At 46.1% G+C, this 26,460-nt stretch overlaps 1 protein-coding gene across 2 annotated transcripts; it reads left to right on the plus strand.

The window, feature by feature from the left end:
• The first annotated feature begins 472 nt into the window (after positions 1 to 472).
• On the plus strand, positions 473 to 23,501 carry LOC104399942 (gamma-aminobutyric acid receptor subunit beta-4). Of its 2 annotated transcripts, none has more exons than XM_010023608.1 (6): positions 473 to 696; positions 13,140 to 13,222; positions 17,463 to 17,600; positions 19,242 to 19,394; positions 22,149 to 22,405; positions 22,891 to 23,501. In XM_010023608.1, the coding sequence occupies exons 1-6, from the start codon at positions 491 to 493 to the stop codon at positions 23,266 to 23,268; spliced, it is 1,215 nt and encodes a 404-aa protein (XP_010021910.1). In that variant the 5' UTR covers positions 473 to 490; the 3' UTR covers positions 23,269 to 23,501. The 2 variants fall into 2 exon arrangements, with proteins under 2 accessions (XP_010021910.1, XP_010021911.1); XM_010023609.1 differs by having other exon boundaries at positions 22,149 to 22,393.
• The last annotated feature ends 2,959 nt before the right edge of the window (positions 23,502 to 26,460 follow it).

Consider the following 26,460-nt stretch of genomic DNA (forward strand, 5'->3'; position numbering starts at 1 on the left):
GATTCTCCATGTGCCCTTCGGAATCTCCAGAGTTTCTGCTCAAACTAAAATTGGCTTTTACCAACTGTCTGGTAAGAAGCAGTGGCTGAGCGTGACTGCATTGTCTCCAGACACCTTTATGTGACTTAAATGGGAGATCAATCCTTGAAGTCTTTTGCACAGTGTAGCCCACTGTTGGTTGACATCCTTTAGTATTATTGCAGTCTGAACTACCACTACCTTTGCAGGCGAGCTCCACACAGACTGGCACAACGCAGGTGGGATGCAGTTTTGTCTTTTCATCCCCTAAAAAGCTCAGTCTTTTTTCCATTTTCCCAGACCAAAGCACAGACCTCCTGATGGATATGTGGGCACAAACATTTGGATGCCTGGGAATGTGGAGACCCACCGCAGATCTGGGCAGTGGCAGTAGTGAAGGGACAGAGTTGTGTCCCTGCCTGGGAGCCAGGCTGACACTTGGATGTTTCTTTCCCAGGACTACACCATCACCATGTACTTCCAGCAGAGCTGGCGGGACAAACGCCTGGCATATAACGACCTTCCTCTCAACCTGACCCTGGACAACCGGGTGGCTGACCAGCTGTGGCTGCCTGACACTTACTTCCTGAATGACAAGAAGTCCTTTCTGCACGGGGTGACAGTGAAGAACCGCATGATTCGGCTCCATCCTGATGGGACTGTCCTGTATGGGCTGAGGTAAGTCTAAGGGGAATCTTTGTTGGTTGTGGTCAAGAATGAAATCTCATCTAAACTTCCCTCATTTCCATAGATATTCTGGTAAGGCAAGGACCCAAAAGATCACAAGATACTAGAGTGTTGCACAGTTTTAAGTATCTGCCCTTTCTCCGGGTTGGACGTGGTTGTTTTCTTTAGGTCTCCAATGTTTCCTGTGCTGCTATAGACAAATATTGGAGATGGGAATAGTCTGCTCTGAGCATTTCAGGTCACTGTCATTCATGTTGCATAATGCTTCCATTTGAAACACTTGTTTTCAGTTGCTTATGATTTTCTGCAAGTTTGGCCTATTGAGATGAGACTTTGTAATGCTCGTATCTAAAGCTGAATTTCTGTAGCATTGAGTCAAACCACTTTAGTAATTTTTGAGTATGAGGTAGGAGATGTTTTTGTATGGTTAAAAAAAGTCTCTTTATCAGAGTAATTCTGAAGATCGGGGCTTGAAAGTTGATTTCTAGTAGGGGAATGGTACCCAGTGATGAGACTTTTTGTGGTGTTTGGAATGAATTAACATAGGCAAGTCCACAGCCTTTGAAAGTGCTGTGCTTGTGTGCGGTGGAGGTGGCAAAGCTTGGCATTATCTGGATATGGAGAGATGCCAGGGTAGGTAAGAAAGTTAATGGAGGAGACAGAGGGCTAAAAGGGGAGCTTGCACCTATAGGTAAGAGCTCTGGGTTTGGATGCTGTGGCTGAAATCTAGGCAATGATTTTTCTCAATTCTGTATTTGTCTGTTTTGAGCATTTGTCCTCTCTGTTTTGTGGGGTTTTTTTTTTTCCTTTTTGACTACCAGAATTCACAGCTAGCTTTTTAGACCTGTCTCCACATTCACAAATGATAGCGATAGCTCTGGGCTTACATCCCAGTGCAGCAAAGGGGGAGGAAAGACCTTTCTCCTTCAAAGAGAGGGTACACCCACCCTTCCCATTTACAGTATCAGCTCTTCTGCTGCTTCGTGTTTTGTGGCAAAGTCTGATTTGTTATGATTTTTTTTCTCTAAGTAGCAGGGATGTTTTGGGGAAGGCAGGGCTGGGTGTAGGCATAGCAAAGTAGGAGGCTGCCCAGGGCATCATCCTGCCAGGGCAGCGAGGTGGCTGCACCCTGTGCTTTCCCTATGGCAGAGCCCTGGGAAACCAAAGAGCAGCAGCCACTGCTGGTGCCGAGGGACAGGCTGTGGTATGTGGGGTGATGTATGTACTTGTTGTTTTCCTTCCAGTTAGTGGATGCCTCTTGCTCCAGCCCCAGAGGCAGCAAAAAGTGCAACAAGCCTAATTTTGTGACTCCATCCCAGTTCTGCCTCTCCCTTCCTGGGACAGGTACATCCACCTCTCTACCTTGGGCCAGTGATGTTGTTTAGCTGATACTGCCAGGGAGCCCTGAGCCAGCTTTACTGACCCACGAGCAGCCTTCCCACAGCTAACTGCCCCAAATTCCCTCACTGTGTTAAAACAAGAGAGAACGCTAAGCAAGAAGATGCTGTGGATTGGGGTAGGTAGGAGCATAAATTCAGCCTGTTGGGAAGGGGGATGTAAAGAATGCTGTTTAGCTCAGGCTTCTCTCTGTGCTGATCCAGCCCACCTGAGCGTAGAGCTGCCTCCCCCATGCTGGTGGGAAATCTTTGCACACACCTGCCCAGCAAAAGAAGAAGAAATGCCAGCGTATTTTTATTTGAGCTGCCATTTAGTCAGCTCAAATAATGAGCAGCATGAGCCCTGCAGCACAGGTAACAGGCACTGGAAGTCCTCGAAGGGTTTGCGCTCAGGTTGGGACACTGTGTGAACATCTCCTGCACTGTCCCTGCCCTCCCCATGGGGCCCAGCAGTGTGGCTAAAGGAGCTCAGCTCCCCTTCATGACCTGTGTTAATGGGTGAGATGAAGAAAATTGCATCCAGGCCAATAGAAAGAATATGACAGCTGTTTGCCCCTGTTATTTCCAGGGCCATTGTAAGAGCTGCCTGTGTTGTTTTAACATTTGGCTGGTTTTCCTGGAAGCTGCTCTCTTGCCCCTGAGAAAATGGCAATTGCAAAGACAAAGCACTGAGCAACTGCAGCTCCTCTTCTTCAGTTGTACCTCAGGTCAAGGTGGCTGGCTTAGACTGTCCTAAAAGCACTGGGATTTTTGGGGTACAAGCCAGGTGCCCTGAATTCTTGAAGTCCCTCTTAGCTTTATTTATAGTGGTATGAACAATGATTTCTCTAGGGCTGCTTTCCGTACTGATTCATGCAGCTGTGACTTTGCTGACAACAGAAGTATTAGGTCCAGTTTTGCAGGTGCAAATAACTGTGATCCTATTCAAAAACATAGCCACATACACAGCAGGTGTGAGCAAGTAAGAAAATAATCATTAAATATTCACCTTTCCCTTAATCTTTGTAAAAATGCACCCACGCTTGTCCTGCAAGCAGGAAGAAGAGTGCAGGTCCTCCCTATATTTCAAAGCCTATTCTTGTCTTTCCCTGCATTTTTCAGGAGGATTCATAAAATGGAGTTGCCCTGATGGAAGAAGGCCAAAGGATGCAATTTCTATTCCTTTGCCTGCTTGTTTTCCCCTGAGCAAGATGCCACGGCTCTGCTCCTTCTTCTACCTTCTCGCCAGTCACTTCCCCCTCCTTTGAGCTGATCCTGTAGCAAAGTGACTCAATCATGCTATTTGTGGTACAACAGTCATTTTTCTTTCCAGCAGCCTCTGATGTCAGAGACCAGTGAGAATGACACCCTGGCAGGCCCCTGCCTTCAGCAAGTGTGCAGGATCAGGCTCAAACCCTGGATCAGACCCCAAGATCCAAGTTAGCTCACACGGGAGTCAATGGGTATTTTGTTTCTGACTTCAGCGAGAATGAGATCAAGCTTCAGATAACTTGTTTGCATGAGTAAATAAAGCCTTTTATTCCTCTGCTCTGCTCCATTCTGAAAGTTGTGTGTCAGGAAAGCATATGCTTGTTTTTGGTAGAATTAGCAAATTAATGGATGAAGGGAGTGCAGCAGATGTAATATAGCTACATCTTAGGAAAGCATTCAATACAAAAGCTTACTCCAAAATTAATTCCCACTGGGCTTGGATTAAAAGATGGTTGCCAGGTCTTCAACAAAAGGAATGCATGAACAGCAGTGGGCTGTGCTGTGGCGATGATGCTGGGCTGCTGCAGGACTGGAGTCAGGACGGGAGTTCCCTACCGCCTTCCCCAATGAGTTAGTAGGTGGCATACACCCCAGAAGCCCAAACAGGGGGCCTGGAGCTCACATCCAGCCCAGAGGATATGGGCTCCTGTCTCTGCAAACACCGAGAGGGATGGAATGATGCAGACTGGCAGAGGTGATAAGGTTTTTACAGGTGTAACCTGGCATGATGCTGCCAGAACTCACCTGTCTGCCAAACACCTTGCAGGAGTTAGAAGTGCCTGTGAAGCATAGGAGAAGAGCTGGTCATCTGTAGCACACAGCAGGGAAGTGCTAAAATGATGTGGAAAGCCTGCAATATGAAGGGAGGCTTACAGGAGCTACCCACGAAGACAAAGCAATCAGCTGTTGGGTAGTGGAGGGAGGCAGATGAAATAGTGAAGAAGAGCTGGATAGCACTGGTTGAGTTCAGTATATTTTTTCCTCCCAATGGCTTTTTGCCAGAAATTGCACTGGTTTCATCAAATTTTAAACAAAAATTTGGGGCAAAATTTTTCTTTTAAGACAAAGCATTTTAGAGACTGCTGATGTTTCACTACTAATTTTATGTAAATATTTTTTCACCTCTGTCAATATTTCTTTCACTATTTCAAGATGATTTACTACCATTAGTGACATCTGAGTAACACAGAGAATCATCAAAGGCTTTCTCTGGACCTCCAGAGGCTGGTCTGCTCCTGACACAATATTCAGTAAGCTTTACATTCTCACTCATAGAAGCTATCCATTTCAGTCTGAGATTTTAATTTCCTTTTCTAGACCATGTAGCATCCATTTGGTAGTGAAAGAAGCTGACACTTGTCAAATGCTGATGTCATCAGTATTTTGCTATAGAGCTAAAAATAGAAACAACTGTAACGATGTTAAATTCTCATATGGTAATTCAAAATCATATTTGACACCAGCTTTAAAGGATGCTTCAGGGAAATCTTGGGGCTATTTGGTTTCATACTAATTAGGGATAAAACCAGATTCCAGCAAAACAGGTGCTTTGAGGAGCCCAGACTGCATCCCTGAGCTCACAGGGGGAGCAGAATGCTGGGAAGCAGGCACAAAGCCGGGTGGACAGCAAGTGAGATGCAATGCCTGGCTGGCGAGGAGCCCAGGCAATGTAAACTGAGCAACTGAAAAACTGCAGAGGAATTTGATGACGGAGACTAAATCTTGTGCAGGGAGAATGAGGGATCTCCTCCTGCGAAGGTGGTGGTGGGGAGCGTGTGCATGTGTTGTGATATTTTAATTCCTGTCCATGATTGTCATTGCAGTGAGGTGTGTTTTAGAGATGGGGCAGTTCGGGTGCATACAAAGGTGCTAAAGCATAGCGGGGCTCTGAGCTCAGTGAGTGCTCTCTTAGGGAAGCAGACCCCTGCTATCCTCATCAGTGTAAATACCTTATCAGTGCTTAAAGCAAGGGGGAGAGAATTGGCATACTTCAAACAACTTGAAATTTGCTGTTTCAGACTGAGGGAAGCTGGGTGTATCTATCTGCTTCGTTTCTGCTTTTCATGGGGTAGGTTCCCATCAGTCAGCTGCTCCCTGCAAAGGTAGAGGATCCCAGGGGACATCAGCCCTCGCATTGCAGCAAACTGCTGCTGACCTGCTTGTGGACCAGACCCCATGGCTGGAGCTCTGCTGGAGCTCATCCCAGGGACTTCTTCACATCTCCCACCTCCAGCCTGTCTTTTGATCAGACCCAGCCCTGTCTGTATTATATTCCCGAGATCCCAGCCTGGGGTTATTGGCTTCTTCAGCTGATAGAAAGGTTTCTGCTGCTCCTGTCTCACTTGGCACCTGCAGTTTGCAACCATGTCCTTGTTCTTTACATGGGTGTTACTTGATTTTCTGCAGAGAAGATGGCCTGATGGGTTAAGACTGAGGAGTTTTTCCTGTGCTGAGGCCACTGAGCAATTTTATTTTCCCCAGAAAATACAAGGGAAGAAACCTGCTATTTTTGCTTCCTTTTCCCTCCCTGAAAGAGTTTTCTCTGGAAATGTGGGAGATGAACCAGGCTCTATCCTGTCTCCAGTAGCTCTGCCTGCTCCCTCCGCAGGTTAGGCAAAGGCAGTAGAAATCTTTCCTTTGGCAGCTTGGGTGCAAAGAGTTTGGCTTATGTACATCCAGCCAGCCCGTGGAGCTGGTCCTGCAGCGCTGCACGGCTCCCACCACAGAACTCTGCTTTGGGCCAGCTGCTACAAAGATATGGGAGTCAGAGAAGTGTTCATTAGGTGGCTGAGGGGAAAGAAGTATTCAATTGGGAGCTCAGCTCTTCAACTGCAGTCAAGGACAGATCTCCTTCTGCACTTTCGATTCCCAGGGTTGGGATGGGGGACTTAGCTGGAAATACTGGAAGAAAGCTGAGTAATATGGAATTTCAGAAACTGTGGAAGAAATTGGAGCTCACTAAAACAGGGTAAAGAAGCAAGCCTGAGCTCTTTCTCCATCCTTAATGCTGTAACAACAGAGGCAAGCATCATCAGGGCCTGGCTGGAATTGCTGCCTGTGCTACATCTCCTATAAGTCTGACTTGTTTGTTAGCAGAAACAGAGGTGAAGGAGTATCCACAAACAGCTGATTCCCACTGTCTCCTCACAAATCACTTGTGTGCTCAGAACTGCCAGCTCACCCTGGCAGTACCTCTTTGTCTTCTTCCTTATCCTATCCCAGCCACCAGTCTGAGCCCATCCCTGGACCTTGTCTATTCTTCACCAAATCCCACGGATTTATGTCATGAGTTACTGGTTTATTAATTCAACTTCATCCCAGCCTGATGCTGTTGAAGGAAGAGACTTCCTGCTCTGTGAAGTGCAGGTCACTCTTGTCTGAAGCAACTGTAACAATCAAATCTCTTTTAAAACATATTCCACTTGGGTATCTCCTGTTCCCCAATCCAGTTGACAACTTGCCAGATGCACAGTGCATTTGCAATAGAATAAAAAGGTAGAAAATCAAAACCTTGTAGCCAAGGCAGCTCTGCTTTGTACTCTCCCAGCCCAGAAAATGGGCGATTTAAATGACTGGTACCCTGAGTACTAGTTTAGAAGAGCTTTATTTTCCCTCGCCCATCTGAGTGCAGCGCACACTGTTATTTATCAAAGGATGCCTGTGCAAGCACAGATGCTTCTGGAAACAGAGTGACCTTAGCAGGATTGTGCCAAGGCTTATGGAGTCAGTTTAAGGCAAGCAGACACAAGGAGAAAATATTCCATATCCTTGCCTTGCCCTGGGTTCTAACATGACCTCCAGGAGTTTGCGAAGATCAGGCAGTGTTAAAAGAATGGCAGAATTCACCACGGGTTTATAAATCCCTCCGGGCCCTTCAAAGTTTGTGTTTACTGCCAGGCAGAAGGTGACATTTGGTAGCATGTTTTTATGGCTGACTTGGAGAAAGTACAGAGTAAAAAAATCCGTTTGTCTTCATTTCCTTTTTTCCCTGCTCAGCAAAACAGCAATTTTGCCTCTCTCCCTCCTCTTAGTCACCAGAATTCCCTTACAAGTCTAACTTGCCCCATGGGGTTAGCCTGCACAAGTCCTGAAAAACACGAGCTGCTTCTGTCCCTTGTCCTTATTGCTACAAACTGTTACGAGCTTTGGGAGTCTGTGTCCCAGGGGGACAGGAGCATCTTCAGCTTCTTGGGAGATCTGAAATCCAAAAAGTTGCAACCAGCAACTTAAGAAAATGTTTATCTTCTGCTGTAAAAGCGTTTGTGTTAGGCCCTGTGTAATGACACTTAATCCATAACTGCAAAATAGGGTAAGTGCCTGAACCTATAGCTCTGTCTTTTCTTGAATTGAGAAAGCAATAGTGGGGATATTTCTGCTATACTCCTCCTATTCTCATCCATGCTGAATTTTAGGCAGCATCCTTTTGAAACCAAAGGTCTCAGGGAACGTTTCTGGGCACTGGACATCAGTGGCCCACATAGCCAGTTTGTTTCCTAGGTTTGGTCTGTGTCCACAAACATTCTCTTGGGCATTTCCCAGTTGGAGCACAGCAGAGGCTGATGGCCATTCACAATGGGCATTTTGCATCCAGCCAGACCCTTTTGCTGGAGAGTAAGAATTTAAGTGTAGACAAAGGCTGTTCTGTACCAACTGACACTGACCCCAGAAAACAGTGCCAGGCGTGTTTAGTTCACTGGTATAGACATAGTTATAATGCAGACAGTGCAGTTTGTTCTGCAAGTATGAGCTTAAGGGAAAGGGAAGGCCTTTAGGAATCCCTCAAAGATAATAGTCTTCCCCTCTCAACCACCCAGTCCTCCTTAGAGAGGCTGGACCTGCTCCTTTTGAAATCAGATTATAGTTGGGGGAAGTAATTTTTTGCCCCTTACACTTGTAGCTGGTGAATTAGGTTGTCCCAAAACACTGGAAATGGTCTGGAGGATAAACGGGTGGCTGAAGGCCTGTAGAGTTTGTTAGAGGGGGATCTGACTGGGGCAGGAGCTGGAAATGCAGCTACCGTGGAGGCAGCCAGCAGCAGAATAAGGAGGAGATGGAAAGAAGACATTCAGCCGTGGCAGGTTTTAATGACAGGTTGGAGCTCTATGCTGCTCACTGTCTGTGAACTTACATAATCCTTCTAAGTAAGACAGAAGAAGCCATTAATAAGTAAACAGTGATGTGGAGGGCCAGGGAGGGAATGAAATGGCTGGTGGTGTTCATGTCAGAGAAAGGAAATGTTTGTGGAGAACAGAAGTATTTCTGTTCGCAGAAAGTTGAGCGCTCCCTTTTGAGCTGCAGCTGTGGTGGGACAGTCCTCTGCTGCTGCTGGGTTCAGCCTGCAGAGCAGGCAGAGGGACAGCAGGGTGAGGTGCATTACCCTTTCTGTGCCAGCAACTGATTTGTCAATAAAAGCTTCAAGTGGGCAGAGCTTTCCTCACTGGAAAAAATAGAGATCTAGCACTCCGAGAGTTTCCTTATGGCTGCTTTTCTAGAGATTACTTCTCTCTACCTCTCCTGGGATTGAAGGATGCTCTCCAGAATGAGGTATCCATGCTACTTTGGCTTCTGCTTGGAGCCACTGCATGGTAGCAGAGAAAAAGTATCTCCATCAGCCCACAGCCTGCCAGAGCTGCTCGACATCTCATGAATGCATATCCCTTTTTTGCCCCCCTCCTTTTTTTTAGTACTTTTAGTAGTTAAGTACAGTATTTTCTCCACAGCCTTATGTCCCTCCATATGAACTGTGTCCACCTGCCAGCTGTGCAGCAGACTAGCAGAGCAGTGAGGACTTGGCTGCTTGATAGCATGACTGCCTACAGACCTCAGGAGAAAGGATGAGGGCAAGGGCATCAGTGTCTTTTCCTTGGGGAACAAGGTGTAAAGGTTGTGACATGTGAGGGTGCTGGCCTGGAGGTCCATGTGGTGGGCAGAGATTGAGGGAGGAAAAAGGAGGTGGAGGTGGTGGCCGGGCTGAGTGGCTGGAGGGAGCGGGGCCGCTTCATTGAGCGCATCGTGCGCATCATCTCCGATGCAGTGTCTCTGTGAATCGCCGTCAAAGTAGATGAGATTTCACACCACACAAATCTCTGAATTTGAAAGGGGAGGGAGGTGGGTAGATGAGCTGGAGAGGAGGAGGGGGAGGGAGAAGATGCAGCCTGGCCAGGTGCCAGCGCCTCTTGCTAACGCCACGGGGAAGGTGGCATCCTTCCCTGGCATTCCCTCCGGCCCCCGCGCTCCCTGCTTCCTTTCACTTTGGTCGCGTCTTCTGGAGGCAGTGTGCTCTGTCTAGAGCTGTTTACAGGGTGATGCTTTGTTCTCTGTCTCCTCATCTCCTTTCTCACAGAGTGAGTATCCACTCCTCCTCTGCTTTCTGTCTTTTAACCTCTCTTTCTTCTTCAGTTCTCCTCCCCCAGGCTGCTTTACCCCTTGCTTTCCCAGATCCCTCTCCTATGTTCCCTTACCCTGGTGGCCTCCTGTCCCGCACTATCTGCTCTCCTGTCACTCATCTCCACTCCTGCCTCCTCCATCAGTGCTCATGACATTATCATTCTTTGATCCTCTCCTCATTTTTCCACCTCTTACTTCCCTTCCACCTTTACTGCCTGTTAACCCTGCTGAGACATGCAGGAGCTCCCTAGTGTAAATCTCTCCATCCAGTTCTCTCCATGCTGTCTTCTATGTGCCAAGCAAACACATCTCACAACATCTCAGAGTGTAACAAGGTAAGACATTTATACCCATCAAAGCATGAGGTTGGTCCTTTGGGCCCCACAAGGTCACTGAGGAGCCTGAGTTTTGCTTCCATTGCCCTCTGGCTGTGGGAAGTGTGTGGAGCCTCTCATTCCTTTGAGTCCCCCCTGCCCATAGTACACAGCCACCAAAGGAGCTAGAGAAATCTCTTGGCCTAAGTGCAAGTGAATGTTGAATCAGTTACAAAGGCCATAGGTGGACATTTCATCAACAGTGACAGGGTGCTGATGCTGCAGGTCACCCAGGGACTTCAAGCAGGGTATGGCAAAGGGAAGCCAGTGTCCAGGATGCTTTATGACATCTGAAGTCTAAAGAATTAAACATCCCCTTTCTCTCTGGGATGCCACTAGCTTTATCCCAAGAGCTGGTTCATCAGGGTTTAGGAAGCCCAGAGGCAGGACCTGAGCTGAAGCTGGTGCTCCAGGCCAGCTGCCCCTCACATCTTGTCATGCTGCAGAAGCCCCACGTCCACATGGTCCTGTGGTGCTAGTGCCCCTGGTTTTGCCAGGCACTCCTCACCATGGGTACTGTTCCGCAGCTGAACTGCTCCAGATGGGTGTTTCCTGGCTTGTGGCTCTGCAAGGTCTGCTCTGAAAACAGAACAAAACCTTCACCCTACCTCGTCCCAGTTCTCACCTGCCTGAGCAGCATTACATTGGCAGATCACCTGCAGCCAACTGGGGTATCTCTGGAGGATGCTGAACTATACAGTGCAGATACACCTGCCCTTTAATGGGGAAAAGAAAGAGAAATTGTGTGTCTTTTGAAGACAGATGCCCTCTTAGTCCTGTTTTTCTCCCTTTTGTCCTGCCTGTCCTGAGGCTCTCTTCTTTTTGAACCAACAGGGCTGAATTCTGCCCTGATGTAAATCTCTGCTGATATAAATTGGTGTGATCTTGCAAAAATCATTGGAGTGGCTCTGGATTTATGCTGGCTGCTAGTGTGAGCAGGATTTGGCGCATGGAGCGTGGTAGCCATAGCTCACTGTGTCGTGCTCTGCATTTCCAACCAGCACTGCAGGTGATAAGCAAATCCTGGCAAGAGGCAAGAGGGTCCTTCTCGAACCAGAAAAGGTTTCCCCTGGATGTCCTTTGTGGGGCCAAGTTAACCAGCCAGGCTGCAGTTTTGGGGTGGACACTGTGGAAAGGTTTTAGCCTGCAGGGTCGCACAAATCGGGTGGAAAAATGTCATTTTTGCATCTCGCACTTTGCGGAAAGCAGGAAAACGCATTTGTAACTGCTATTTCCCACGGGTGCAGTGTAATATATATATAGTATATGCCTTGTGCAGCATAGGGGGATGAGTCATGCCCGTGCATGACTCTTTGGTCTCAGTGCCTGGCCAGGATGGACTCTGCACCTGCCACTTTGGGCAAGGTGCAGCTCCCCCAAGGGATGCTTCAGTTCTGCTCCTCCACAGTGGTCTCCTGTGCCCAGCTGCCCTGGTCCAGGAGGATTAGGGTGGGAGAGGCATTGCGTTTCCAGCAGCCCTCCTAGAGGTGCCAAGCTGGGAGGCTGTAAAATCGATGCATGCAATACCAAAGCCATGATGATCATTTTTAAGAGCTCCATGTCCCGTTATCCTTCTCCCCCCTCTGAGCTTTCTCCTCCACCCCAACCGCATTACAGATAAAAGGGTTAAGAGCTCACTTGGGCCCCCTGCCCGGAGAGAGGGCAGTTGCAATGTTGTATCTAGACTCAGTGAGGATATATATAAATTCCCTCCGTCTCTTCGGGTCTATTTATAGCACGGCAGGCAGTGGCAAAGGCTCTCCTCAAGGCTTCATCTCCTACAAACAGACTTCACAGACAGCAGAGAGATAAATTTAGCACACGAGATTTCTTAAAGAGCCAGCAGCTCTGCGGGGCTGCTCGCCTGCCCTGTGCAGCCCCTGCCCTGGTACCCGTGGGATAACGCTGCCCCAATGGGGGTGCTTGCCCCCCCCCTTTTGCCCCCCTTTCCAATTTTCTGTCCAGCTTCACCCATTCTCTCCCTCTTTCTGGTCTCTTTTTCTACCATTGATGTTTTCTATCGTTTTTTCCCCTTTCTTGTTTGCTGCTTCGCCATCTCATCCTCTCCGCTTTCTTGATTTTCTTTTCTTTTCCCCTCCCTTTTCTCCCTCCCAGGCCACAGGGCTCAGAAGATAAAGCTTTCTTGTTAACAGTTCACTGGTTATGCCTACATAGTAAAAAAATGTGTAGCTTGATTAATGCCTTCCAGATGGTTAATTGAAAAAAAAAAAAAGGAGGGGGGAGAATGCACCAATCTCTCCCCCATCTTCAGTACTCTGCGCACATACATTGCACAGGAAGAAAACTGCATTAAGGGGTGAGGGCAGCAATATATTTGAGAAATAGGGGCAGCCTGTTAATGTTGCCAAGCTGGTGAGTTAGATGTGGATTTGCTCTGTCTCTGCTTCATGCCCTCTTTCCCCCACTGGTGGGGTCTGGGATTTAGGATTTGGCAGTTCCAAAGTGGGCACGATAGAGAGGGCATGGATTGGGGGGAGAGGGCTGCAGGTAGGTCATTGGGGCAACTCAGGAGGAAAGGGGCAAGGTGATGCGGTCAGACATTCTTCTCCATAGGTCACTGCTGGGCCATTTAATACCTCTTTGGTTTTATGGACACGTATCAGCAGTCTCCCTCTTACAAACTGACATGCCACTCTTCTTCCCCACTCTGCCTACTCCTGGTTTCTTTGTCTTTCTCAAGGGAGAGACAGAGGAGGAACACAAATCCCTCCCCACCCTGTTAATAGAGATATTGCCTTGCTGACGTGAGTCACGAAGGGTTTATGCCATGCAGTTGAGGTTGAGCAGCATCCAGCCCCCCACCCCGCACACCTCCCACCATGGATCTCCCTGGTTTCCAGGGAAACAGCAGCCCCAAATGCTGCCTGACTTTCACGTCTGCCTTTCATTTCTCCTTTTTTCCTTTTCTTTTCTTTTCCTTTTTTTTTTCTTTCTTTTTTTTTTCTTTTTTTTTTAATAAGGAGAAGCACACAACAGATTTTTTTCTTCTCTCTTCCCCTTTTAGGATCACCACCACAGCCGCTTGCATGATGGACCTGCGGAGGTACCCCCTGGACCAGCAGAACTGCACACTGGAGATCGAGAGCTGTGCGTATGCCTCATGCCCATCCTCTGGCACTCGGGGCACCTGATGCCACCCAGCCCAACCCACAGCATCCTGCTCCTGGGATGCCTCCCAGGGGTTTTATGGGCTACCCCTCCTGGAGGATGTCCCATGGGGCAGGACCAGGCTCCCTAGTTCAAACTCCATCCTGAAGGGACCTTGTTGGTGAAATGCCCATGAAAACGGAGCTCTATCAGGCTTGGTATTAAAATCACTCTCACCCTCAGGAGGGGGGTGTGGAAGCCTAACAAATCCCTCACTCAGGGCTGGCCCTGCTCTGCACAGCAAATGGGACCCAAGCCTTCCTGCAGTCCCTCCCCACCTAGATCTTCCCTTGGTTCTTATGGAAAACCTCTTCCAACTGCGCTGGCGGAGGAGGTCCGGCTCTCCCTCATAAAAATGCACTGCAGTATCCCCGCAGGAGCAGTCCAGAGCAGCAGATCTCACTGTAATGATGATGCAGTTTCAGCAGTGATTATCAGAGAATTGCTTTCTTCATAAAAGAGGTCCCACAGCATCCATAGCTGGAAGGTGCCGTGCCGCCTCCCAGCCCTGCCTGCGCCTGGGAGCCCCCTTCCTGCTCCCGCTAGCTCGGGTTGCTCGGGATGCACAGCACTTGGCGTGGCGGGTAATGGGATGTAAATTAGGTCCTGCTGGAGGCACTAATGACATGTCATTTCTGGCACTCCTTAGCATTTTGAGAATAGTTTACGATACAACCAAGAAAACAGAAGGCAGAGAATTACCTACAGTTCCCCACGTTGCGATTTTGTTCTTAATGGGACATGTCAAGCCAATTTGTTAGTCAAAGCTACATTTCCTTATGATATTTCTAAGATCCATGCTGAGATGAAGAGATTCAATAGTTTCCTTCCTCAGAGCTTTTGTCTTTTACACACTTGCACATTCGAAATCTGCAGGGCTCCATTTTGTTTGCTTCCAAGTCCACACATCTCTGGAATAAAAGTCCTTTTATGGCTGGCTTAAAAACATAATATACTAAAATCCAAAACCCCAAACCCACCAAAATAGCCCTTTCGTGGTGCAGGGGTGCTGGGTTTGGAAAGCAGCAGCAAGCAGCTGGGGTCTCTTCCCCCACAACAGCATGGGACACTTACGTGCAGGAGATAAGCCAGTGCTGGCACTGCCTGTTGATCCTATCCCTCCACCCCAAAAATCATCCTTACTGCATCTACCCCTGCCTAGCTATGTGCCGGGATTCAACAAAAACCTGATGAGACAGGCTGCAAACAGGCTGTTAATCTGACATTTTAAGATGTCGTATCAATACTTTATGATATTCCAGGTTGAAATGACTTGTCTTTGTGACAGTTCTTTTGCTTTTTAAAAGTAAAATGGAAACCTAGTTTTCTTTTTAAAGCTAGAAATCAAAGCAAAGCGTTTATTTATAGACTGAGCAACCTTTCCCTTTCGAGTCACTTTAAAAAATGGCTTCCTGAAAAACACGTTTGATTTCATATTGTGTAATGCCATAATAAGAAAAAAATACAGAAAATGGTACCCCATTCCATGGGTCATGGAATAAATGGAAGAGAGCTGGTTAACTGCGAGATCTCCTAAAATTAGTTACTGTAATTTGGCATTTTCATTGCAGATCAGGAAGTAAATTTGAAGTCACTGCTGTAAAATTTGTGGATGATGAAGATATTAGTTCACATGGCTTGCTCGCTGCACATGTGAATACCTCCCAATTTGAATGCATCCAGAATGCATTTAAATGCAGCTAAATGCAGAGGTCTGTGCCTGGGTGCAGGAGCACAGGCCAGGCTGCCACAGTGAGGGACTTGTATCCTCACGGGTATTGACCTGGGGCAATAATGAAGGGATGGCAGCCCACAGCATCACTGCTGGAGGGATCATAACAAGGCTCAGGAAAAGGGCTGGAGTGAGTCTTGGTTATATAAACCAGGGAGCCATGAATCAGAGCAGGGAATCAATTGGCCTCTGAATGTGTCGCTGGTGATTTGGGAAAGGGACTCTGTCTATGTTTGGGTTTGAAAATAAAGAAAGGAAGTTGAGAAATCAAAAGAGGTTGAGAAAAGATGCTGAAAAGTGGTTCAAGGGCTAGAGCAGATGTTTTGCAGTGAGAAACCTCAATAGCTCAATCTGGTTTGTTTACTGCAAAGGAGGTAGAGAGGTGACTTGTTTACAGGCTGGGTGCACCCCTGCAGAGGGGGAGTGCTGGGTGGGAAAGGGCTTGGTAACCTCCTAAAAAAATTCACAACAACCACCAGAGTCTGAAAGTCTGAGCCAGATGAATTCAAATGTAAAATTGTACACGATGTTTTCAGCTGAGAGAGAGTTCGAGCTGCTGGAATCAACCACCGGGAGGAGTGGCTGTTTCTTGCTGCTTTCCACACTTGGTCTCAGTGCTCTGGGAGAGATGCTGCAGTTCCCCCTTCACAGATGATGCAAATACCAGTTCCTGTGCACAAAGCTGTGGTACTGGAGGCAGTGCAACACCCCATGACACCCCAGTGTCTGCAGCAGATGAGATGACAATCCAAGGGTCCCAAATTCTGTGGGCTCGTGGGTTTGGTTGCTTCACCACTTACCGCCATGGGAGCAGGATCATTCTGTGGGGTGAGAAGGTGGAGCCCTGGCTTGGCTGTTTTACATCAGAAGCAGATCTGGCATTTGAAAGATCGTTATTATTTCTTAGCACCCATGAATAAGCGCAGTAATGACTGAGAGCACAGGATGTGGGTTTGGAGGCTACACAGTCATCAAATAATTCAGTTTGGAAAGAGACCACAGGGTGTCTCTACTCCAGACCGCAGCTCAAAGCAGGGTCAGCTATGAGATCAGACCAGATTGCTCAGCTCTTTGTCCACTGTTTGCACCATCCTCAGAAGTTCAGCTCTGATCTGGGGTAACCCTTGGCCCCTAAGGGTAGGTAGAAGAACTTCTCCATGGTACATTCAACAGCTCATCATTCCCCAGATCCCACCGGTGCTGGTTTTGGTAGCAGCTCTCTCTAGTGGATGTTAGCCTTGCTGGGTATTGCTTGCCAACTGCCTCTCTGCTCCAAGGGCTTGTGTACAAGGCAGGCTGTCATGCCGCAGTGCAGGCTGTGAATAAAAGTGGTCTATGGGCATAGGTGAAGTTCATGCTCTAAAGGAAGCCTTGCACTGTGCCATACCAGAGCCTGTACATATATTACTGCTTCATTGCACACAGAGGTTCTCCCATGCAGCTCTGCACTTTGCTTAGAATAAGAGGCCACCCCTTGTGCAGAAACAGCCACAGTGCTTCAAAACCAAGCTTGCCACAAGTGGCATTAATTTTTAAGTGGAGATGAATCCTTGCTCGCAAAGGCAATGGGCAGGGCTGCAAACATCACACTGATGGGAAGGGAGCTGCGTGATTTCATCCCCTGGGCCTCATTTCCTATATGTCTAGAACATCTCAGGAGTGTTTGTTCTGGACTGTGGCTATGGGCTTCTCAGCACTTCCAGCCTGTGAAGGCTGCGAAGGTCTGGCATGTATAGCTTGGGATTAAAGCAAGATGTTGTACCCTTGACTGAGTTAAGACATCCATTCCCCTGAAGTGCAAGGGATGAGTATTTGTTACCAGCCTGACTCCCTCTGTTCTCCCATTAGCACTCTTTTCAGCCAGCACCTGGTAAAAGCAACCTGTGATCTCAGAGATTCTGTCCACTTCTTGGCTCCAAATTTTGACTGACGGTTCTTAGACAAAGGAGATTCTCTGATGTTCAAATTTCTTTTCAACTGCTGTTGTGGATCTTCTTCTCTCTGGGAATTTTTAGTACCTAGATGCTCTGTTTACCTAGCCCCCACCAGAATGTGTTGTGTGATCTCCCCCTTCTGGTAAAAGGAGGCAGGTTTTAAAAACCAAACTGCTATGTTTGGTGCATTTGACAGGCTTCTGATGCACAGGTCCTGTCATGTCAGCAATGGAGATATCAGACTCCATGTCAAGGCTTGTCCAGTTCTCACCTTTTCCTCCTAAATTCTAGCCAGAAGTGGGAGCTCTGACCAATTTTTCCCTCTTCCTCTGGGGACTGTACTGCCAAGCTCAGCTGAAGAAGAAAAGTACGTCAGCAGGGAGGAGCTATGCCTGCTATCTGATGGTGTGGGGTTTCCTTTGGATCCTCTTCCAGATAACTTAGTGAAAATGGGGGTGTTACCAGCCTCAGCTTGTCAGCTTAGTTCTCTCTCTGTGCTTCTTCATCTCTGCAGATGGTTACACGGTTGATGACATTGTCTTCTTCTGGCAAGGAAATGATTCTGCCGTCACAGGGATGGAGGTGCTAGAGTTGCCCCAGTTCACCATTATCGAGCAGAGGCTGGTCAGCAGGGAAGTGGTCTTCACCACCGGTGAGTCTCTGCTGAAGGGATGCGATGGAAGGTGCAAACATTCTGCTGATCAACGTCAGTGTGGTTGTTCCTCTGATTCAAATGCTGAGGCATTAACTTAGGATCTAAGTTTCAACTTAGGAGCCCATTCATCTGGAAAAGTGGCATCTTCTGTGCCCATCAAATCATCAAATTTGTTTTGGTTTTGGTTTTTTGGGTTTTGGGGGGTTTTCTGCTTCTCTTTGGACACTTATAGGAACATTTTTTTTGCTGCAGTTGTTTTCATTTCTTAGTCAGAACAGTCAAAACACCAACTGAGCTCAAACCAGAACTTCTTTAGAAGATTCTCAGCCTTCACATTATCATGTGGTTTTCAACTTGCTCTCAAAGCTAATGTAGGTTCAATAGTAAGCAGAAGAATTTATCGGTTGAAAAGCAAGTGGTCTATGGTATGATGCAAACCCATCTGTGCATGGCAATAAAAAGATCTGGAGAGAATACCTTGGACGGTTCAGATACTGCCAGTTGGAAAGTTGGAAGGGTTTGGATTTTGGTTGCTGTCTTCACTTTGATCTGGCACAGAGTTCACTGCCAGAACAGCATGCCACACACCTGCTAAATAGGACAATTTTGAAATGCCATGAAATCACAGCCTGAGTCTGTCAGCGGTACTGGCAGATGGTAATGTTGCTACAATAGTGCCTTGGGGGCATGCTGGGAGCAGGGTCCCATTGCACTGGTAGTCTAGAGACCTGCAACAAGAGGTAGTATTCCTCTAAAAGAAGTTTTCAGTCTATAAAGGTAAGACCTTCAAGAAAAGACTGGTGAAATGCTGTGTTCAAGCTACTCAAATGGCACATAATGGTGAGAGAACATGACCTCCTTTTTCCCAGTCTAATTCCTTGATCATTAAAGACTGTTCCCTTGTTATTTTCACTGCCAACCCATGATTACATCCATGTTTCAGGCTGCTGTGTTGCCTAGGGGAAGGAGGAATGACTTGGACTTCATTTCACAGCAGTGAGAGAGGGCCTGCTTTGTTCCTGTCAGAATGACCCTGCTCCAGTGAAAGAACTGTAGAAGTATCAGTATCCCCATTAGGTTTGCTAAAAGATTAGGAGGGAGTTGCAACAACTTGGAAAAAGAATAAAAGACCTACAGATTAACTAACAGTACTCTATTTGCATACGAATTTGCCCAGTCTGACCATAACCCACTTTTAGAACAGCTAGGGAAAAATATGATTCAGATCTTCATTGCTGTTTGGAGGGAAAGCAAGCACATGAAATATTGGAAAATCATCTCACTGCATCCAGATATAGGGTTAATGTCTCCTGTGTAAGCCTGTATCAAATTGGCACATACCATAATAGCAGTTTCTGTACTGAACAGACATTCTCCAGTGATGTCTGATATAATAATGCATTTAATGTAGAGTTTCCTTTCTTCTTAATACTCTGAGCCATCTGAGCAGACTCTGAAGAGCCCCCTTCCAAAAACTGGTGAGTCTGCATAACTAAATGAAAAAAAAACCAGATTTCTCATTACCCCTGTCTCTTGAGAACATTTTCCAAGTAAAATTTCAATTTTTAACCTAAGCTCTTATCAGAAATACAGCCTTTCCCTCCTTTCAAACATGTCCCTTTAATATATCATTGACAGGTTCATATCTGCGCTTATCCTTGAGTTTCCGGATTAAGAGGAACATTGGTTACTTCATCCTGCAGACTTACATGCCATCTATTCTCATCACCATCCTGTCCTGGGTCTCCTTCTGGATCAATTATGATGCTTCTGCTGCACGAGTGGCACTGGGTATGTACCTTTTCATAACGTGTTGTAGGAGGTCTTTTTTTGAGGGAGATCAGCTAGGACAGCTGTAAGAAATACTTCTTTTTCATGAGGTAGCAGCTAAGAAAGCCACATAGTACTGTCAAACTTGTCATCCCAAATGAATAACGTTTTTTTCTGAAAACAGATTTTCATCCAGAAGAGCTGCCTTTTTTGTTTAGAAGTATCAGTACTTCCCAAGCTTCAATCTGTATTATATGAATCAGTAAAAGTTCTACCATGAATTTCTGTGGGTGCAAGTTTAGACTCTATAACAAAAAGCATAAATGGTCGCAGCTTCTCAGACATGTAAGGCTATGACATGCCACGAGCCCACCAGTTTCTTCACTCTGGTTTGTACTTTTCTTAAGAGAAATCTGGGCACCTCTTGGCCAATGGGTGTACCAGGACCAGTTAGTTGGGTGATAAATGCTGAGGGTGGGTGGCCGAAGAGTAGGAAGAATGGTGAGTGAATGGCTAAAAGATGAAAAAAGATAAAGGAAGTGGCAATACACATTTTCATGACACTTGAGGCCACATTCAGGTACTTCCTGTAGCTGAAGACCTTCATAACCAAGGGAAATCTGGCCCAGTAGTTGAAGTCTGTGTTCTTAAGCACATGCTCCCCTAAATAGGAATGTTTTCCTATAAGAGGAAATAAATGAAGTCTTTAAAGCAACAGAAGGGAAGTGGGGGTGGATTGCAGTTGAGGATTTTGGAGAAGGAACAGGATAAAAGGGGGAAGGCTGGCATATGAGAATGGGGCTGTGCAACATGTTAGAAAGTTCAGAGGAAATAGGAGATCCAGGGAGGGAGAAGGATTTAATCTGTGAGTAGGAAACAGCTTGGAGAGGCAATTGAGCACAGGTAGAGACCAGGTCTTACAGAAAAGATTGGGGGCTTAAATGAACTGTAGGAGAAAACAGAGTGTGAGAAGACTCAACGGAGGGATGTTTTGTACGAAGGTATCAAATAGGTGATTTGGCTGTGCTTGCTTGGAGAGGCTGGAGCAGGGAGGGAACAATGTCAACATGGTAAATAAAAAAGGTAAGTTGCATTGACAAGAGTATAATCACTGAGAGAAGAAAAAAGAGACCATGGCAGACATTGCTAGCACAGTGAAAACACAAGCAGAAGGATGGACATGAGATACACAGCTGTTGAATTTCTACTGACATCTGGATTCAGAGGAGAAGATAGAAGAAAAACAATGTAGATCAGAACAGTAACAGCTCTCCCTGAACTATTCCTGACAGCTCTCTATATAACTTGTCCTTAAAAAGCTCCGAAGAAGGAGACTCCACAGCCTCCTCTGGGCTTTATCTCCAGATTTGCCTACTTATTTAGTTGAAAAGCTCTTCTTTGTCCCAAGTCTCCATTGCAACTTGTCCAGTTCTTAATGGAGATGTAGATAACATTCTCTTCCACCTTTCTTTGCCCCAGATTTCTGGATACGTAGATTCCTGTCTAAATATAGACAATATAATATATTCTGTGAGTATAAATACATCTCACTTCTGTTTACTCTTCTGTGAACTGAAGACTATTAGTTCTTTAAATCTTTAATCTTTTATCAGGAATGACACTGAAGAGTCCATGAGGGTGAAGGGGAAACAGGACAAGCAGAGGTCCAGGATGCACAAAGAGGTTTGACCAGAATAGCAAATTAAGGTCATGGAGATGAAGAGAGCTGCCAAAAGAGAGATGAGGGACACTAGAAGAAGAGAGATCCGCAAGGTAGTAAGAAAAGCAGGACAGCTGAGCTAGAGAAGTGGGGAAAGAAGATTAGGTTGAAGAGGGAAAGTTACTGCCCCCAAAAGAAGCATGAAGGATCATTACCATCTTAATGAAGTTGGCAGAAGACTGTCAAAGAGGCAGATTTGAGGCCACTTTGACAGCCCAGAGAAGGAAGGAGGCTGAGAAGAAATTGAGGAAGACTGAAGCTGTGAGAGTAATCGTGGTGCACTAGGCTCTTGGAGACTGAGTAAATTGGGAAAAGTGTGTTCAGTGAGACCAAGAAATGTTTATTTAAGATGCAGGAAATATAAGTAGACCTAAAAAGTAGAGCATAAGAACTATGGGAGGAGAGTGTGCAGATGATAATTGAAGTAGTGAGTGGTAAAGCTAGTGAAAGGAAGGTGGGAATTGATGGGGTCAAGGATGTAGACAGAAGCCTATGAAGTAGACACAAAAAGAAAGCACCATGAAGAGAGAATCTCTTCATTCTATCTCCTATTCATAGCATTAGAAAGACATAGCCAATTATAAATTCATGTCAAGGATACTGAGGCATTCAGTCGTATGTAGGGAACTCTGATGTGTTCATGAAGTAGAAAAAAGGTAGGCGTAGGGAAACCTGATGTGTTCATGAAGTAGAAAAAAGGGAGGATAAGAGGTTGAGAGACTGAAAGCAAAACTGAATGTTTCCTACCGTGCTGAGGGAAAGAAGGAATATCAGGGAGAACTTACTTAAAGAACCAAGGTCCAGAGGATGTTTATCCCCATCATGCTGATGATACTCAGCTTTGACATTTTCTCACACTGTTGGCATCTGGTTTATATTCTGCAGTGATTTGCATTGAGCAGCTGGGCTAAAAATAATGACACTTTTCTTCCCCGCTCCACTGATCCCATCCCTCCTGAGGTTGTCCAGCTGGGAGAAGGGATGGAGAAAGCTGAGGGTAGAATTTCAGGAAACCATCCCACCTTTGTAACAGAGCACCTACCCTCTCTTTACAGGGGTCACCACGGTACTTACAATGACTACCATCAACACCCATCTGCGGGAGACTCTTCCAAAGATCCCTTATGTCAAGGCTATTGACGTTTATCTCATGGGCTGCTTCGTCTTTGTGTTCCTGGCTCTCCTGGAGTATGCTTTTGTCAACTACATCTTCTTCGGGCGAGGCCCCCGGCAGCAAAAGAAACAGAGTGAACGGATCGGCAAGGCCAACAATGAGCGCCACCGTTACGAGGAGAAGAGGGTGAGAGAGCAGGTTTGTCCCCTTCTTTCATTGCGGCAGGAAACTTCAGATTCCACATTCAGTCCTGGGTGAGCTGTGGAGCAGCCTTTCTCCTCATCATGAGAGATCAACTCCACTTCCCCTGTCTGGTGATTACTGGGGATGTTTTTTTCCTTGATTATTTTGTCATCATCCTCAAGCCAGTCTTATCAGGACGATCCTTTTGCGTAAGGCAGGTGTACCCAAAAGTACCCCCGTGGCTTTTAGTTCTGCCATGTTGGGCAAATCGTTCTAACCCACTCAGAACTTTGCTGCAAGCACATGTGGCTGGTCCTTTGACTGCAGCACTAGTAGATAACATTTTCAAGTGCAGAAGTCCAGGTTCAGAGCTCACAAATGACCCTGTCACTGGTATTGTTACAAAGAAAACAGTTCAGCATCATCCCTGATGGCATGGCCCTGTGTGCTTTGTACACAGGATATCCCCACTACCTTTCTCTCTGTCTTCCCTGTTGTAGGTTGACCCTTATGGTAACATCCTCCTCAGCACTCTGGAGATGAACAATGAGCTGCTGGCCACGGACATGATGAGCAGTGTTGGCGACTCTCGAAACTCTGTCATGTCCTTCGAAGGCTCAGGAATCCAGTTCCGCAAGCAGCTGGCCTCTCGGGATGGATTTGGTCACCACCCAACCCTGGACCGCCATGGTCCACTGACCCACCATGCTGCAGCCCGCAACCGTGCCAACAGCCGTCTCCGCCGGCGGTCATCTAAGCTGAAGCTTAAAATCCCAGACCTGGCAGACGTCAGCACCATTGACAAGTGGTCACGAATCATTTTTCCAATCACCTTTGGATTCTTCAACCTTGTTTACTGGTTGTACTATGTAAATTGATGCCTGCAGCCTCCGAGAGAGATAGGGACAGACACTCAGACAATGACAACACAGGAGTGTTGTGGTCTTTTGGGTTTGGGTTTTACTCTTTACTATCATTATCATTTATTCCTTTGATTCATTAGATTTATTCTAAGCTTACTCTTCTCTTTTCAGCACATGTAGAACCACGGAGTGTGTGTTGGGGGGGTAAGGGAGAGAAGGGTATATGGGAGGGGTTTTGGTTTCAGGGAGGGATGTGTTTGCCTTGATTTTGGTTTCCTGCTAAAGGACTTAAACCATTGTAAAAAAAACCAACCAAACAAAACCACAAAAAAAAGAACACTCAAAAAATCAAAAAAAAAAGAAAAAAAAGGGAAGAAAAAAGAGAAAAAAATGACATAAAAAAAAGAAAAAAAACACACAAAAAACAAGAAAAAGTTTTAAAAAAGTGGGGGGAGGGAGATTTAAAGAAATTGAGTCAAAAGCTGGTGGGGCGATAGGTTATCTTTGGCTGTGCTCACTAATGCGCTATCCTCACTTCCATTTCACTACTGAATTTCATCTTTCTCTTCTCAGTGTTGCTATATTTTTTTATCTTTCTTCTGTCACTGCTCTTAACCCCTTCATATTTATTCCTTCACGGATTCATGAGATGGTGGGGGTTCATTCTCACGCTATGAGATTTCTCTTTTCTTTTTCTCTCTCCCTCTCCCTCTCTCTTGCTTACAAGCCTAAAAGAATCTTTTAAACCAACAAATAAAAAAGAATATTTATTTTGGAAGAGCTGGGAAGGGGGGAGGACAAGGCAATTATTTGGGAGGGAAGGGGCAATGTGGGGTTATGGGAGGGGGGGTGAGGAGGGAGCTTATCAAAAACAAAGGCACATTTGCAAGTTGCCTTTTTCCACCTTCAGGAGTTTGCAAACTGTTTTTCCTGTATGAGTGCGTGTGTGTGTGCGAAGCATCTGTGTGTGTGTATGTGCACATGTATGTAGATACGGATGTGTGCGCGCAAGCATGTTTTCTGGGGAGGGGAGCTGGGGAGGGGGGTTTTGTAATGTCTTTTGTAGAAAGAGAACACAGATGACATTTAACTGGCAGTGTTTTGGGGGAATAGCAGGGGTTTGTTTGCTCACTGCAGCTTTGTGAGGTTGGAGGTTGGAGTCCCAGCTCGTATTAGAGGCAGAGCTGGGGAGGTAGAGAGTGCAAATATATACTTGCTGTGGAAAGAGAGGGTTTGAGAGTCAGCAATGGGACAGTGCTGCTGTTCACCGCTGGCATCTGATCTCTCGTAGACTAAGCTGATTAAGTCCTGAAAGGAGGGGTTGTTCCCAATCATTCCCACCCTGCGCCTTTCTTACTGAGTTTGGTGAGAAAAGCAGTTGCAGGACTCTGAAAACTCAACCCTTCTCCCCCATACCTGTTCCTTGTGCCAAACAAGGGACTTCACACTCCAGCCCACTGAGTGACCATAGCCTACGGCAAGGCGCAGGAAAGGATGGATGTCGTTTAACTTTGTGCTTTAGGATGAAAAAATCTGGAAATTATAACTATCCCCTTTCCTAAGAAGTTCAAAAGCAAACTGTGGGCTGGGACCCTCTGATCTGTACTGCTTCTATCAGGCCTTGCTTTATGTGTCTTAATACACGTGGAGGGTACAGAAGAGCACCCTGTGTCCCTTATTGCAGAAGATGTAACTAAGGATGCAGTAGACTTCCATGTGGCATCATCCTGCTGGAAGAAAATGGTCTTCAAAGCCTGGGCAGGGTGAAGCTTGCAATGAAAATCCTGAGCTTGTCAGTGTTTATGGAAGCTCCTAAGTCTGTAGCAGCTTCCATCCACAGGCACTCATTATAAAGGTACAGAAGGGTAACTTGGCCTTGGACAGCAAGGTCAACTTCTTCCAAAGGAGCCAGTGACTTTCAGGAAAATCACTGAATTATTGGCCACTTTGGCAATCACTGATGATTAATAATCTCCCTTATAATATTAACAAAAGCCATGAAAATAATAAATTCACAAGTGCAAAACTTTAAAACTAGGGTCATTCTGCCATTCCTGGAGTAAAGATGAGAACCTTGTTCTTACCCGATGGAGGTTTTTACATGCCAGACACACACACACTGCCTTGAATTCAACCATCCCTTTATTTTCCTGCTAGCATTCCCTTCCTTTTTCCTTGATTCTCATTGTTTGGGAGAGCAGAGTGATCCTCTGAGACCAGGGAAACCTGTTTTTCAGATGACAGATGCATCTAATGCACATCTTTTCATTCATTCATTCATTTATGTCTGTACAGTGCTATGAAAATGTGACTCACTATGGGCCTGACCTAGTAGCGCTGAATTAATGAAAAGTTTTGCCTTGACTTGGATGAAGCAAGATCAGGGCTCATCAGAGTAATAAGTATTGTTATTTTTATATCAGTAATGTCTTACACATTTTCTACTAACAGAATCCTAAGCATAGAAATAGAGCACCCATCTTTCTCAGTCATTCCCTATCTCTGTCTCCCTCTCATATTCATGCATGCACACATTTGGTCCAGGCCTCCTTGGACTCACCAAGGTTTTAGCATGATTGTTAAATCAGACTTAGATTCTCAGCAGTCCTGCAGAACAGTCTCTTGTTGGTTTCCACATTCAAGAGTGATGATGTTGAAAATGGGTTTTCCCAATATTATTATAGTTTATGGTCTAGATGGATCTGTATAGGAATAAGTCTGAAAAGTGAATGAGCTGGATGATAGTGCTGGATTGGGTAGTTTTGTCTGCTCTATACACAGGAAGTTAAAGCCTGGCCAATGGAGAAAGCTACACTTTCTATTGAGATTCTATTTGGAAATGGCTTTTAAAGGTTTTAATGGAAGTCATAAAGTTGTGTTTTATGACATCAGCAGTATAATATAGGTGGATATATGCATGTCAGATGAATGCAGTTTCCTGACGGAGGCTGCTTATCAGCAGGTTCAGTTTTTAAGGGGAGTCTAACCAGCTGATTGGTGATTAAATAAAATATCTAAACACTTACCCTTTATATATGTGATTGCAATGTAAAGGGTGGTCAGAACAAGAGAAGGGAAAAAACAAGGCAGTTATAAGAAGCCTATAAGCACTGGAGGGAGAACAAATGACCATGTGGTAAGATATTATGAAGCTGGGGGAGATGAGTCAGGACCTCCAGTAATTTGATAGTTGTAGTAAAAGCCTGG

The sequence above is a fragment of the Nestor notabilis genome, unplaced genomic scaffold (genome assembly GCF_000696875.1).
Source record: "Nestor notabilis isolate BGI_N333 unplaced genomic scaffold, ASM69687v1 scaffold14591, whole genome shotgun sequence".
Classification (NCBI taxonomy): Eukaryota; Metazoa; Chordata; class Aves; order Psittaciformes; family Psittacidae; genus Nestor; species Nestor notabilis.

Coding starts and splice junctions, on each gene's coding strand:
- LOC104399942 (XM_010023608.1), top strand. CDS start 491: ATGTACTTCCAGCAGAGCTGGCGGGACAAACGCCTGGCATATAACGAC. Junction 697..13,139: donor ACTGTCCTGTATGGGCTGAG/GTAAGTCTAAGG, acceptor TTCCCCTTTTAG/GATCACCACCACAGCCGCTT. Junction 19,395..22,148: donor TGCTGCACGAGTGGCACTGG/GTATGTACCTTT, acceptor CTCTCTTTACAG/GGGTCACCACGGTACTTACA.